General features: G+C 42.8%; 1 protein-coding gene across 1 annotated transcript in view; it reads left to right on the forward strand.

Annotated features, from left to right (window-relative positions):
• RAPGEF5 (Rap guanine nucleotide exchange factor 5) overlaps positions 1-15,809 on the forward strand; it is a 166,050-nt gene that overhangs the window by 60,363 nt on the left and 89,878 nt on the right. Inside the window, exons 8-9 of the mRNA XM_075419178.1 lie at positions 4,741-4,817; positions 10,488-10,613. Of these exons, the coding sequence (XP_075275293.1) occupies positions 4,741-4,817; positions 10,488-10,613 (203 nt within the window). The remainder of the gene's footprint in view (positions 1-4,740; positions 4,818-10,487; positions 10,614-15,809) is intronic.

Here is a 15,809-nt window from a genome sequence, read left to right on the forward strand (position 1 = left end):
CCCTTTCCCTTCACGCCCCCGTGTGATGGCTGGTTCTGCTGAGGTAGCTAGTACAAAATGATTTACTTTTGTTTCTTATTTATTTGTTATTTTTTCTGCTGATTTAACAAGCTGAAATGGGATTACTAAAGGACAAGGGTCTCCCCCACAAGAATTCTCTGTTCCAACATTCCTTTATTTTCTCAACTCTGGTCCATGGGGGCACAATGAACTCAGATCGGATGATGGCCCTTGCGATCCTTAAGTGACCGTAAAAAAACCAACATCCTGGATTCCCTCGACTGATTTGCAAATGGACACATTTGAACCCCATATTAGCAACCTAATGCTCATTTAAAATCTTTTTCTTTCATTCATGGTGACCTGCGCCAAAGGAGGAGAAACGCTGCAGGTAGAAAAGGGAATTGGTCACTCTGCATTTTTTTTCCTGTCTCTGGTCTCAAGCCTGAACCCAAACAGAACATTAAATAGATACATATAGATCAGGGTAAACCACCTTTGTCTTTCCCTGGTGTTGCCGCTTTGTGAGACGTGCTGGGGTAATCACATCAAGGAGCAAAGCCCGCTGGTTTATGCTGGCAGAGGAGGAAGAGTTTGGCCGAGCTCCAAAGTTCACAACTTTTTTCTAAGTACATGTTGCAATTTTAGGGAACCGTCCCAGAATCAACACTTGCCTGGGAAATACTTTCCCATCCCACCCTAACCTTCTGCTCACATTTCCTACAGTTGAATTTCCAACCTTAAGCCTTTTGATTAAAAAATAAATGGCTAACTGTCAGTAAGTGTCAGAAATTATCCTTGAATTCTTTTATTTTATGACAGAACTTGTATTGTGTGCATGAGAGCTCACGAGGGCAACGCCTGGGCCAAACATCACAGTTTGGAGAGCCTCGCACAGTTTGACACAAGAAATAGACTTAAGTCTTTTGTCAAATTAAGGCCATAATGTTTCTATTCATATCTATAACACAATCCTGTACAGTATGAAACCACCCTGACAGTTCAGATAATACCAGTTCATACTATGTGCTAACTGTCAGTAAGTGTCAGAAATTATCCTTGAATTCTTTTATTTTATGACAGAACTTGCATTGTGTGCACAAGAGCTCATGAGGGCAGCGCCTGGGCCAATTCGAGGGGTGTCTGTGAGTTGTTAACAGGGTTAGGAGGTACGCTGTGTACAGAAATACAGCAGTTGGTTTTTACGTGTGTGTGATGGTCCCCAGTAACATAAATTTCTGAATACCCTGGAATATTTTAAGAAATATGTGGTTTTTTCTGTATTTTATAGGCAAAACATGTAGTAACCTTTTCATCCAGAAGCAGGAAAACATAATCAAGCGTTGTTATCTGTCTGTGTGGCCACTTCAGGCTTCCATGCGCTACATTCTTGTGATGGAAAAAGACGTATGGGATGGTGTGATTCCCTGAGTATTGCTCCCTGGGTGTAGTTGAATGGTTCAGTTGTGGCTGGTTCTTAGGGGTTTGGGTAGGAGGCAGAGAGGACACAAAACTCAAGCTCGCGATGGAAATTTCATGAAACAGAGGTCGACTGCTCCCTCTCTCCCAAGAGGGCTGCAAGAACGTCAGTGTGAGGCCTGGGATATTTTTTTTTTGTTCCTTTAAGAAAATATTTACTGCTTCTGTTCTACATTCCTTACACAGTCCCAACAACATTGAAGCCAAGGAGAGCTAGATTTGGATTATGAACTTTTTCAGCTTTTTTAGACTGTGAAATTGCTGATAAAACCAGCTTTTTTCTTTTTCTTTTTTAAGCTATTCGCTTATGGTACATCTAAACCAAGGTCGTTTTCTTATAGTCGCTCATCCCAAAATTGTTCAACGCCCAATGCTAACCTGTATCCATTGGGGTTGTGGACACGTACCCTCTTACTTTTTGCGCCAGGTAAAAGATATTACTGCCCTCAGCCCTGGGTGTTTGCTGCTTGTCACTAGATCCCTGGCCAGATGCCATCCCTTCGCTAATCTGTCAGCCCAGCCAGGTTATCAGCCGCTTGCTGTTACTCAAAGGTCCACTTGTTTGATTTGATTGAAGATGCTCTGGGGTGCTCGCCCTGGCACCGGGCAGGGAAGGGGGTGCTTGTAACAGAGCCCGGTGACAAGAAGCCGGTTAGCAGCCACTAACCTTTTCCCCAGCACAGCTGTTTGTGGAGCGCCCATCTGCTCAGGCTGGTTGGAAAAGCTGGCTGGATCAATGCAAATCACTTAAACCTGGACCCGTGGTCTTGTTACTAGCAAGGTGCCACTCCTTTAAATGCTGTGACTAATAGCCAGCATCTGTGGGGATATTTTGCTCACCAATGGCTACATCAAATTGATTTTAGGAGAAATGAGAAAATTGAAAGGAGAGTTGGGGAAAAGTTATGTTTCTGCTAATGCAGCCGCAGACTTAAGCCATTTGCAATTGCTCAAACGATTTTTTTAATGTTCGTTAATGCCTTCTGGCGTTGCAACGTTCCCGTCTCACGCCGGTTGTTCTGACTAGCTTTTGGCGAACGGGTGCCCTGAATGCTGTGTGTCCCCTGCAGCCACAGTGGGTAGAACGGGGTCACACATGTGTGGGAGTGTGCAGGAGGATGAGGCAGCTCTCGGGGAGGAAGGCCGGGAGGCGGGTTACGAGGGAAGGGCCTGCACAGAGCCCCCAGCCCAGCTGGGTGGAGTGGGTTGCCTTGGGAAGCCCTGACCCGCACTAGGAAGGCAGGGGCCCCGTGGGGCTGTTGAGGCCATCACTCTGGTTACTGCTTCATTGGGTCGTTACTTTGCCAGCCTGGGGCAGAGGTGTGCCGCAATCTCCCAAGCACGTTTTTATTTTGCCTAGCTCTAAACGCTGCTGGGATATAACCCCTATTATACGTGCCTTCTGTTACAGCTATAGATTGACCCTGTGTTTTCAGCATTCACCTTGAATTTCAGATGTTGGCTCTTAAAGTGATGCCAGCAAACACACTGGTGAAGATTTATACCAGACCCCTGTTTTCCTTTGATAATGGATTAAAAACGATCCCTGAACAAAATAAACTGTATTAACAAAATGACTTTTTTTCCCCTTTTATAGTTACATTTTTATTACTTTTTTTTTTTTGATAGCATAACTGTAGGAGAAGAAAGAATAATTACACCCTACATGGCATAGCAATATCAGCAGAAATCCTGCAGTAAAAAGAAAATAAATGAAATAAATGTATGTGCTTTATTTTAGAGGTCAAGAACAGTCTAGAGTTACTTTTCTTTTAAGCTACTGGACGCTGCCTAAGGGTTAGGCTGCTTTTTTGTCTGCGGCAGGCCCTGAGCACGAATGCAGACACACCAAGCTAGACCTCATGGCTCACGTTACGTGTATTAGCTCAGCTGTGGCAACCTGATGGTGTGCCTAAAGATTCAGGCTGAGGGTTGAGGAGAGCTTAGGTGAGGGTGGCTGGTGAAGGTGGTACTGCTGCCTGCCAGCCCTTCTCTGGCTCCCTCAACAGCCAATTTGCTCAGCAGTCAAATCCTGGGCTGCCTCAGCTCACAGATGTGGTTTTAAGGCAAAACAAGGCTGGTGGTCCTTGTCTGAAAACACTGTGCTGTGACTGTTCAGACGCAGCCTGACGACCAGCTCAGGTACCCAGGCAGGGTGTAGGAGAGAGGGGGTGGACAGGAGGAAGCATGCAAGCTGAACCCTCTTGCCCGTCCATCAAAGCCATGAGCCTGGCATTGTTCAGGAAATGGATTTACCAGCTCTACTGCCTCAAGGACGCTTTTGCTGTCACAACTGCTATGGCTACACTTGCAAATCCTTTGATGTGTACATAAGATCAAAGATGTTTGAGTGTGGTCCTTGTGAGTAAATGAGTATGGTGTAAGGTCAAGTCACTTCACATGTGTTTCATCGGGTCTGACCCTCCTAACTTGCCACGTGTCACATTTCAGAACGTCTGAGGGCTTAATGCCCCACCGAAGTACAGCAGGTGGGTGTGTTGGCTGGAAGGGTGTGTTGGGCTATCGATAGTAAATCTACTTGTAGATATAGCTGTTTGCAATAGAGAAGTCTGATGTGTCCCTGCAAAAGTAGTCCTTGTTTCTTTAGCTAGGTAAACTGATAACTATGGTTTTGACCCTTCTGGAGATTGCAAGTTTGATCCAAAACTTTTTTCTTTAAAGTCTGGCAAAAGTTTCTGGTGTTAAGCAATGTTAATTGATGTAAGTTACTGGTTTCTCTTATTGTGCCGGTAGCAAATAACCTTCAGTAGAACATCTTCTGCTACCGTTTATTTCTGGAGATGACTTTTATGGATAGTCGTGGTGTTTGTTAAGACTGACATCAGTTTGCTTACAAGGAATTTTCCAAGTCTTGAGATGAGGGATAAATCTGCTTATTTTGTTTAGTCTGAATTGACCTGCTGCAATATAATGAAAGTAAAGGGAGGTATGGTTTTTTATTCTTTATGAGTCACCAGGTCTTGTTATAATGTATGGAAAAGTGGAGTTTCCTTAAATGTCACCATTTTATCAGGACTAACAGCAGCAGGAATATAACTATTTAGTACTGCTTGGGAAAAATAAGGTATAGCTTATTTAGGATTTGTCCAAAACCACTCGAGGAGTTAACTAGAAAGCTGAACTTGGAATGAGTTTTTTTGAATGGTCATCTAATTTGATCTAAACTGGGCCATACTGTTTTGCTGCTTCTTGTGATTTAAACCTGCCTGCTTCAAATACATTCCCTCTTTCTTATTTTAGCAATTCATCAAAATGAAGAAAACAGCAGTCAAGAAATAAGAGGACTAGAAGAGCTCAAGGATACCTCTGATGCTCAGGTAAATGTGTAAGATTAATGGTGCCTTGGGAACATTTTCAGATCTACAGGTTGAAGGATCTGCTTTCAATAGCTCTGAGAAATGGATTTACCTCGATGTTCTGTGCAGGGAGCCTGTAGCAAGGAGAAAGTCTGCTAGATCTTGTCTTATGTGACTATTTAGAATAAGATTGATGATTACTCTGGGAATGAGTTCCATGATGTTGCAATTGGACAGCATTCTTCAACTATCTCTCTGCTCTTCTTAGCTAATACACATAGCATATACCAGATGTGAAAATAAAATGAGATGTGTTTTAGGAGGCAAGGGCATGTGACATTTTGATTGAATTTTAATCACTGTAAGTAGATATGCAATGAAATGAGGATACTTATTAGTTACTCGAGTGTAAGCAACAACCTTTTTCTTTCCTTCCTTAACTGCCTTCATTAACAACCAAAGCATACTTCTAGATATTGCTCAGAAGAAACTTAACTGCTTTTTAGAGTATATCATTGTGGAATTGCTTACCCTTTTTAGTTCTGTGAATCATTTTTGATTAATCTCCAGTTCATTCAATCATTCGGTTCATGCATTCAAACTGCAAGTGCAACTATATTGCTCATCATATTGGCCCTGATTATTGCTTTTAATTTAAAATTGATTTCTCCTAGTCTTGACTGTTTTTTTTTTTTCTTCTGTTCCTCTTGCAAATCTTATGTTCCCCACCAGTTGCCACCTATTCTCCTTCCTGCATATGTAACTTGCAGTGCCTGTCTCTGATTTATCTCCTAACACCTTGCCTGCTAAAAAGCTGTGTGCGAGAAATTACAGGATTTGCACTGGTGTCTGTGAGCAAGCCTAGCGGAAGGCGTACAAGCCATGTAGCCAAGCTAGCAGCACCTACATCTCTCTAAAGATGGGGGCTGTCTTGAGCACAGTGAGCCCGGGAAGGGTTGTAGGCAGCTCGGGTAGCAGACCTGGGCCGTGGCAGACACCTGGAGAGCGCGGGCAGGAGAGCTGGGGACCACGAGGATATGCCTAGTGCATCAGTGCATGTCTGGGCTTTTCTAGCATACTCTTCAGAGTCATGCTTAGGCAAGATGCTTGGAAATGGCCTGCTCTTCTCTTAATTGCACATGGTTTCAAATCCATGTTTTTTTAAAAAAAAGTGTAATAGGACTGGCCCGTTTTCACACTGGGCCGTGTGTGAAAATTTTCTTACCTGACTTTGATTCCTAATTCATATCAGTGTGGGGTTGAGGATCAGTCTTCTAGAGCTCAGGTGTGCATTATGGAGCTATCAAAAAGGCCAAGGGGGAAATACTGACCTCACCGCTCAAAGAAATCTGGCTTTCTGTTTTCTTATTTGGGTTTCATATATACGCAGTTCTACTTCATTGCTGTAGTTATTATTATTTTTTGAAAATATTTGTTCACGTTTAGGTCAGAGGTGTAAAAAGAAAGTCTACAACATGTGTGCTCAAAGCTCCTAAGTAGCCAGCTAATAAGATTACGTGGGCATATTATAAAAACCCATAAGAAATTATTATTGGGATATTGAGTTGATGAGCTTTTATTTGGCTGTAAACGAGCTTCTAAAATTTGAAAGAATTTGAAACACATTTAAAATCAAACAACTACTAAGTGAGCACCTAACAAAAGTGTTCAAGTGCCCAACTGGGAGGCGAGCGGGAGCGTTATCAAAGCAGCAGTTGCTCCAATTTGTAGTGCCATAAAAACGACATCCTGCAAACACCAAATACAGTTTGGTTTAAGGGTATGAATGATTTTTTTTCACTTTAGTGAGACTGTGCGTGTGACTGGAGCAAAGCAAATGAGCTTTCGAGACAGTGGCATACGGTTTTAAGTTTTCAGGTGGACCAGAAGTGAAGCCTGTAATAATTACGTTGTTTTCACCAGATGCAGAAGGAGAGAGAGGTGCAGTAGGAAAAAAACAAACCACCACAAACCTCTTCCGTTAGCAGACTTTGAAGGGTGTGGTGCCTGCTCTAAACACCCCTCTGCGGGATGGAGGCTTGACTTACATTGGAGTTAGTTGACAAAACTGGTCGAAGTGTGGAAAAGATTCGGTACAGGGATTTTTAAAAGTGAGCATGCTGAAAACAATGTAAATAATGTAAATAAAAATCCCATCCTGTCTGCCTTAGGGCTGTCTTAATTCACCTCTATGTCACTGCTAGCATATTCATTTATGGCCTTTGCAGAGGGAGTATTTTCCAATGGATGTGCTGAAACAGAAAATGTGTTGTCAGCATCTTTGCATTTCCAACGTCAGTAATGACTAATTTACTTTCCTTCCCATTAAACTTTTTTATTCCTTTTCAAATATTGCATAAACACCTTTAATTATAGTAATTTTGGGCCATGAATTGTAGTAAAGCCTTACTATAGAGCTCCTACATTCTTTTACCTTTCACTAAATTACAGCCAGTTAAAACATACAAGTTTGATTTTCACCTTCACCTAAGTTAGTACTTGTGTATCTGTTGATGTACAAGAAATAGAGGACTAAGAACAAACATCTGGGCATGCGGGATTCTGGAGGGTGGGTGCCCGCACAAAATACAAATGGAAATTGCACTTTGCAAGTAGGGTAACTTGACTTTACCCTTTCATCTAACTGCTTCAAAAGTATTGCTTGAAAATTAGATTTATATTGACAGGTGAAAATGACCAACACTAGGAGATTCTATCAATGTCTTCCCAACCAGCTTTTACACCTGTCATCAATTAATTAATTAATTGACCTGGATGCTTTCTGATAGGTATTTAGCAGAAAGATTTATAGTAGAAGGTCATCATAATTGAGGAAATCAGAATTAAAGTGAGGGATTCATATTTTTCTTCTTAATTATGAAAAAGCATGTTTAGCCTTCTGTATTTCAAGCGCATTCGTTACTCCCAGAGCCAAGTATGTACAATTAACTTATACCTTAGCCCTCTCAGTTTTTTAGTTGACTTCTTGTCCTCTGCAAACCCAATAAAATAAATATATTTTTCATTTTCTCTGCAATTTTTTTAAATTAAAGAATAGTTGGGGGAGGAGGGGACTTGTTACAATGTAAGATTTCACCTTGTTGGTTATCTGAAACAGGACAATATGATTCTCTCATGAAATTGCCAATTTGAACACAGGCCATATTTGTGACAGGACCAATAGGTTTGTATCTAGAGTTACTTCTTCCCTGGGGTGCTCACCCATGAAGAAAGCAATTATATGCTCTGTCTGAACACAGGCAGAGGGCAATAGGTGAAAGAGAGCGAGGCCCATGTGTTCAGAAAGTTGCCTTTCTCCAGGATGTTTCTTCCACTTGAACATACTAAAGCCAATTGTTACCCCAAAACTGAAGTACCCCTTCCTTGTCTTAGCATAAGTGGTTTTAACCATTGGGTTTGCTTCACACGCTGAAGGTCAATAAGCATTCGTTCAGCAGAGTGAACACTGCATTTCTGCTGATGTCCATCTGACGTTTGAAGTACAGGGCCTCGTAACCATCTATGCCACTCGCAGGTCATGGCCTGACTTGTCTGGGTGCAACATGAAGGTGTGGTAAGTGCCTCCACAGTACTAAGATCCCATATCCAGAGAGACTGTAAATCTTTATAGTCTCAAAGCCAAACAGACCGTAACACTTTGAGTTGTCCTTAGCCTACAAGCCTGGGAGGATTACAGCGCACCGTTGTTATACTCTCTGCTAGAAGCATCCTGAAGCCGTGAAATAAGCAGGTTTGTCTCTAGCTGATGTCCCCAAGCTATCAAAGTGTTGTGAAGTGCAGACATCAGACCTCAGCCAAGTCTGTGATGATTACCTAGGTTCCCTGTGTAAATTACTGGAGAAAAAGGAGAATTTTAGGAAACAACTCATCTGACCATTTTTAAATGTCTAGTGTAGAGTAAAAAAAAATTCTCTTCTAAAGTATCTCTTTTCCTCTATTGATTAAATGAGTCAGGACAACTAGTTCAGTATATTCTTCCACATTTGATAAAATCTCACTCATGATCTGCAGGTGATAATGGTGTGTCAGGACTAGTTTAGAAACTCATGTCCTCGATTTAGAAGATAAGAAGCTAATCTCATAGAAAATGTGAGGACCTTCATGTTAGGCGCTGAAATTCCTCATTTTCTCTGTGGATTTCTGACCTTCAAACCAGGGCATAGGTTCCTTACCTGGGAAAGCCGGGATCCTCAGGAGGCTGGGGACTACACATGGGACTCGCAGAGCACAGGCTGTACCTGAAATTCTTTGCTTCTCCAGAACACTAGTGCCTGATGCAGGTTTGTGAGGAGATGCCTTCATCCAGACTGCAGGAATGTAGGCATGTAAAAATTTCTTTCAAATAAATTCTGCAGGGATGACTCTGTGGACTTGATCATGAAACTTATTTTTTTCCATAAGCACTTCTTCAGAGAATGTATCTGTTTTCCTCCTCGGCTGAAGAAACCTTAACCCACATTTCTACCTTCCTGGGAGAAACCAGCAGACTGTAGGATGGTTTGGGTGGACACTCTCACACCTTCAGTTATCATGAGCAGGAGTTTCACAAGGCCAAAGAACTGGAGCCTGCACGGCACCGCAGGCTAGCGCTCTGGGCATCCCTGGCTTTTGGTCCTGATTCACAAGACGTTTTGTGAATTTTGGAGTAGATACCGATTCAGTTAAGCTCAAGATGAATAGTAGAAAGAAAAGTGTGAAGGAAATGGGGATAAAGGTTTATTTGCAGATTGCCTTTCAAGTCACATAGCAATACCATAGCCATGCCACACGCCTGGCCCTCGCAAGGCATATGCTGTTCTCGTCAGGAAACATCTGGGCTCATAAAAGCTGTGCGGTATCATCGAGCCAGGTCTCAGTTGCGCAGAGGCTATATCCATGACCAAATCATCAACAATGATATTAGCCACAGACTTTGCAGGCAGCAATTTAGCCCTCATCAGCTGACTTTATGATGGGTCTGGTATGCCTGCATGCAAGCAGGAATCCATCTTTATGTATATCTATATGGCATTTTTGTAAAACAATCAGTGCTGGATGTTTTGACGAAATGCTATTGGCATAGCTTGAATAACTGGCAAAATATTAGCCAAAAAAATAGCTCTAACATAGTTTTTAAAGTGAATCTCATTTTCTTCCCTAAACAAAATCAGGAGATACTGATTTGTTATTTACAGAATAAATAAATGTGTCTTTTAACTCTTGCGGCTTGCATACGTGAAAAATGGTTGGAGCAGGGGCAGCGGGAGTTGTAGCCTGTTATTTTTAGGACTGCCTTGTGTTGCACTTCATTCTTTTTCCAGGGCTGTTCCTGGCTAACTTTCCCATGAGTTTTTAACCTCTTGCTCTTGTTCTCTTATGTAACAGGAAACAGGCTGACAGGAACAAATAAAACACAGCGTATCTGACAGTCACACTCAGAGGAGTGGCTGATTTAGTTAGCCCTGCCTTCGTTCCTCCAAAGTAGATACATTTGGAGATTCAGATGTGCCTCAGCTCCACTCCAGTTGTTTCCCGGGAAGCAGCGACTTGTTTTGTGTTCAGCAAGCAGCACTGAAGTACCGCAAATATGAGAAAACAGATGCATTTCTTTTAAGGTTGAAATTTTGTGGCAGTGTCATGTCCTGGGATTGTGGATTTAAGTATCTGTTTGCTCTTTCTCCCACCCTTAAGGCAGGGGTTTTGTGCAAGCTTCAGGGAAGAGATGACATCGGACGGATTGAGCTGGTCCAGAAGCTGGCGAGAGAAAACTGCCAGTTTTTGCAGGCGGATAGAAAACCATCGGAGAAAGCAGAACAAGTAAGAATCTTCTTGTTTGGGTTTTTTGTTTGTTTCTGATAGGGGAGGGAGATTTAGGTCACAAAACTGAAATAGCAAAGCTGATGGTCAGAATCCAGGGCACACATTAGTCATGGAGCTGTAGCTGCTCTCCTCTGGCATTTACATTTCTCTGAAGTGCGTTCAGTTCAATAATTGTCAACACACTTAAATTATTATGTTGTCATTAACTGTCAGTTACTGTTATTAGTATCTTACATGCATAGGAAACAGCATGCTTTCTACCAAATTGTTGTTAGTGATTCTGAAATATTTGGTGTTTAGCATGTGTTTAAATAACACACAAGGTATATGAGTGCTTCAAATACTTACTTTAAAGTGTCTTAAAATTACTTTGCGGCTGGTCTATTTGGATGCAAGTATTGGCTGGAGCTTTCCAGTGTGATTTAAAAAGAATGGTCTGGATAGGGAATTCAGCAGTTTCTTTAAAAAAATTGTGTTTCCAACCAAAAGTGACGCCGAAGAAAGCAGCATTCTGTTTAATGCTTCTGAAAGCACTTATTCAGATGTTAATAACGGGATTGAAAATGCATTAAAACTTGACTGCTCTGCTTATAGCACAATGTATCCTAATTTTCTAGTTCTTCTAGTGAAGATTTCTATTCTGATTGCATATTCATCTAAAGGTGCCCAGGATAACAACTGCAAGAAACAACAAAAATCCCACCTAGTCCTCATGTGTTTTGCTCTAATGTATATGTAATTTATTCCGTTTCCTTCTCACTGGACAGTAGAAAAAAGGCATGTGCTTTAGAAAAGAAATACTTTTCAGCTCATCTGCAAGCTCGTTCCTACTGAAGTAAGGCTGCACAAAGGAAAAGAGAAAGTTGAAATCTTATTTCAGAGCTTCATGCTGTTCTGTTCGGCAGTGTATAAGGTCTAGTCTGGTGTAGTTAAATATGTAATTGTATCAGTAGATGTGCACAAGGGAGGAAGGTAATTAGCCAGGCTCACATGCCTGAGATTGAATTGTTCTTCAGCAGATCTGCTAACCATGGACATCTGGCAGAAATTCCATATACCTTTAAACTGTATCAGCAAAGCACAATTAAAAGTTTAGGTGCTTAAGTAAAGAAGATTTTAAGACAGGGAAGGTTTCTAATTGTGTTTTAGGATTTGGAAGCAAGATTACAGATGCTGTGGGCGTAGGGGAGAAGGGAATGTTGGGACTGATACTCCAAAAATTCAGTGGATTTTTTTGCTGCTTACTCCAGTCATTGCAAAGGGTGCTGTGGTGTCAGCTGCAGTTCTGTAGCTGCACAGATTACAGTACAGTTCCAAAAATGGAAAGGAAAGAAGTGCTCAGCTTTTCTTCTCCTTTGAAAACTATGGTACTTAGCAATTGCTGCTATTTAGGACATGAGTGACTGCAGTTTATCAGGAGCTAGAGCAAGCCGCTTATATCCATAATGAGCAGTATAATGCAGCAGTTACTGCTCTTGGGCAAGGATGTACCCTTAGACCTAGGAGGTGGCAGGAAAGAGAAGTGTCGCCTGAGAGACGCTGGAAGCACAGGTCACTCCTCACACGCCCTTTATTTCTGGACAGGGAGTGTCTTACAGATAGTGCTGGAAGTAAGAAGTTATGGTGTGCTCCCCCTGCCCTGTTCTGCACGTTGCTGGTTGTTGTAGGGTGAGGGGGGAAGTGGCTCTTCCCTAGGGTCCGGGCAGCCCACGCCCAGATGTAAGAGAAACTTGCAGTCCCGTGTGCGGGTGTATTTGCTAAGCCCCCGGCCGGTCTACTGATTTCAGCAGGAATAGTCACCAAGGAGGCGTTACTGAACACGGGCGAGGGCTGTCGCAGGGTTTGCAGTTTAGCTGACTCAGGTAATTTACTTTCACTGGAAAAAACCCACGCTTTTCTGTGGTGGGGGTAGTGGGTCGCATACGTACAGGAAGATGTGAGCTTCCATCCCTTCCTCTCCCTCCCTTCCTCCCCTGTGGTCCGAGAGCCACTCTGGCGCTTGTGCCGGTGGCAGGATTTGGCTGGCTGGGCAGAGTTCGCTGCTCTGGGCAGCTGTTCCCTCTCTTCTCCACAGAGAAAAGCAGCAGGCTGGGTTGCAGTGAGCACTGCTTGTATGCAGGCTTTCAGACCTTCCCATCTCATCCTGCTGCTACAGAAGTGATGGCAGATTCATTGGCATCAGCTTACTGCTCAGCCCTTGGTGCTCATTGTAAATGTCAGAGAAATAACATGTTCAGGGTGCGGTGTCCTTACAAAATGATGTGTACCATGCCCATCTTTCTTTTGTTTTTAAAAGCGTAGTTTACTCTTACATTACTTTCTTAGAAACATATGGTAGTGGGTAACGTAGGCAGTAAAATAGAGCGGCTCTGCCAGTTCTCCACAGGAGAACAGGTTCTCATTTCTCAGCAAGTATCCTTGTGCTAAAGCTTTCACCAGCTTTCCCTCCTGGGGAGCTCAAACTGCACTTTCACGGATGATCTGCCATCCTCAAAGGGATGGCGTTCATTCAGTAAATGAGATGCCTGAACACCCTGCCAGGCTCCTCTCCCTGCCCTCAGAGAGATGGCTGGCGGGGCTGGCCTCCTGGCGGCCCACCTTGCGGCAGCAATGCCGCTGGGTTGCAGGGCTGGGTGTTCGAGGCTGGGGGCTTTGTAACCTGCTTGGAATTAAAGCTGCTCTTTCCAAGATGGCCAAGGGGGAATTTTTGCCTAAAGCAGACTTCTGGGTTGTTCTCCTCTAGGAATATGCACAAAACGCCCTAACCTGAATGCAGGGTTAGAGTTGTGCATATGCATAATTCCTCTATACATCTACAATGTCCCACGCATGCAATGCGAAATGGAGCTGGGGCAGCTCTGGTGCTTCCCACTGTGTTTCTAAAGCAGGTATCTTCAGTTTAGTACAACCTCACAGGGTTTTCTGGCAGTTACAGCAAACGCAAACGTAGTATGATTTGGCTTTGCTGATTCTTGTACTTTCCTTTGAAGAAGGAAGAGCTCTCCGCCTAACTGAAGAATTTGGTACCTGGTGACACCAATGACTTTTTTCCGATACAGTGAATGAGGTGTGGAGCATGATGGGGAGCTAGGCTGTGAGGAGGACTGGTGAGCCCTCCTGTCATTCAAATCAATAGCCACTATCTTCATCTGAATTTGAGAACAGAACTTAGTCACTCATGTAGGAAAGGCAGATGACCTGTAGGTGCACAAGAGTCCGATCTTCCAGAGGTTTTTGGGCAGACAAAGTATCTAAAGGTTTTCTTCAAGGTGTGGTGTTTGAGGCTGTGGTCCGTGGCCCACAATGGACAGATGAAGCATGGATTGGTTTGGGTCGCTGGTTTGGAAGGAGTTGAAATATAATTATTTTTTCTCAGAAAAATGGTCTGGATGAGGGAAAATAGGTGACAGCTGGGTGGTTCACTGGAGGAAAGCTCGGTTTGGAACTATGGTAACAGAGAGAAGGGATTCCTTCAGTTTGGATTTATTCTGAAGGGTGTAAAATTGGGGTATATATATAATCATAGAATCGTTTAGGTTGGAGGGGACCGTCAAGATCATTGCATCCAACCATTAGCCTAACACTGTCAGTTCCACCACTAAACCGTGTCCCTAAGCTCCACATCTATGTATCTTTTAAATACATCCAGGGATGGTGCCTCAACCACTCCCCCAGGCAGTCTGTTCCAATGCTTGACAACCCTTTCGGTGAAGAAATTTTTCCACGTATACGATCTAAACCTCCCCCTGCACAACCTGAGGCTGTTTCCTCTCATCCTATCGCTAGTTACTTGGGAGAAGACACCAACGCCCACCTCACTACAACCTCCTTTGAGGTAGTCGTAGAGAGCAATAAGGTCTCCCCTCCGCCTCCTTTTCTCGAGGCTGAACAACCCCAGTTCCCTCAGCCGGGAACAGGACTTGTTCTCCAGACCCTTCACCAGCCTTGTTGCTCTTCTCTGGACATGCTCCAGGACCTCAATGTCCTTCTTGTAATGAGGGGCCCAAAACCAAACACAGTACTCCAGGTGCGGCCTCACCAGTGTGGAGTACAGGGGCACGATCACCTCGCTACTCCTGCTGGCCCCACGATTCCTGATACAAGCCAGGATGCTGTTGGCCTTCTTGGCCACCTGGGCACTCTGCTGGCTCAAGTTCAGCTGGCTGTTGACCAGCACCCTCAGGTCCTTTTCTGCTGGGCAGCTTTCCAGCCACTCCGCCCCAAGCCTGTAGTGTTGTATGGGGTTGTTGTGACCCAAGCGCAGGACCAGCACTTGGTCTTGTGATGGTGATTTTGTATATGCATACACTTTTACTTCACACTTTCAGCACCCAAGTCAGAAAGTCCATACTGCTTTTGTTTCGAGCTTCTGGTATGCTATCACTTCTTATCAGATTCATGGTCTAGATAAAAAAAGTGTTCTGAAAAAGTCCTATAATTTAAAAGGTTTTATGCTCAAACTCTATTATGTGTGAGCTGTTTCTGGCACTGCAAGCTTGCTGTGACCAGGTTAGACTGGTGTATTGGAACCAGGGATTGTTCTTCTGCAGCACACAGTGCCAGCTTCCTCTCTGGTGAAGATGATGTTTGCAAAGTGCTCTTACTGTAATGATGCTCACAGACTTGTAGAGGAAAACAAAAACTAGATTATAGTGGGTTTTTTTCCCCATTCTCACTTACTAATGTGTTAGAATAAGGTTCTTAATTGAACCTACCATATGTGTTAGGTTACCTAAAACTTCAGTTTTGCTAATGAGTAGAAAGTAAATAGCAATAAATAAACTTCTAAATAGACAGGTAAGCTTCTTCTCTGTGTACAATGTGATTCAATAAATAAAATGAAATGGTTGTATAAAATGCACAGAAATTATTTTTAATATCAAATGTGGGCTAGAGTAAAAATAACTATGCAAGCTTGCAGTTCTAATTTTATCATTACATGCAAATCACACTCATAAGCCTAGGGAAATGTTAAACTGGATATTTATATTTTTATGTTATTTAAATATTTCATTCCCTTAAAATTATTGTTTTGACAGAAAATAGATGAAAAATCTGTATAGAAATATTCAGCTATAAAATGAGCCTGCTTTTTTGAGAAATTTGTTTACCGGTAGCATTAATTATGATATAGAAAGCAAGCTCTGTTTGTAAAGCCATTTGAAGTAATTTTTCATAGCTTTTCTTTTTGCT

Source organism: Opisthocomus hoazin, chromosome 4 (genome assembly GCF_030867145.1).
Source record: "Opisthocomus hoazin isolate bOpiHoa1 chromosome 4, bOpiHoa1.hap1, whole genome shotgun sequence".
NCBI lineage: Eukaryota > Metazoa > Chordata > Aves > Opisthocomiformes > Opisthocomidae > Opisthocomus > Opisthocomus hoazin.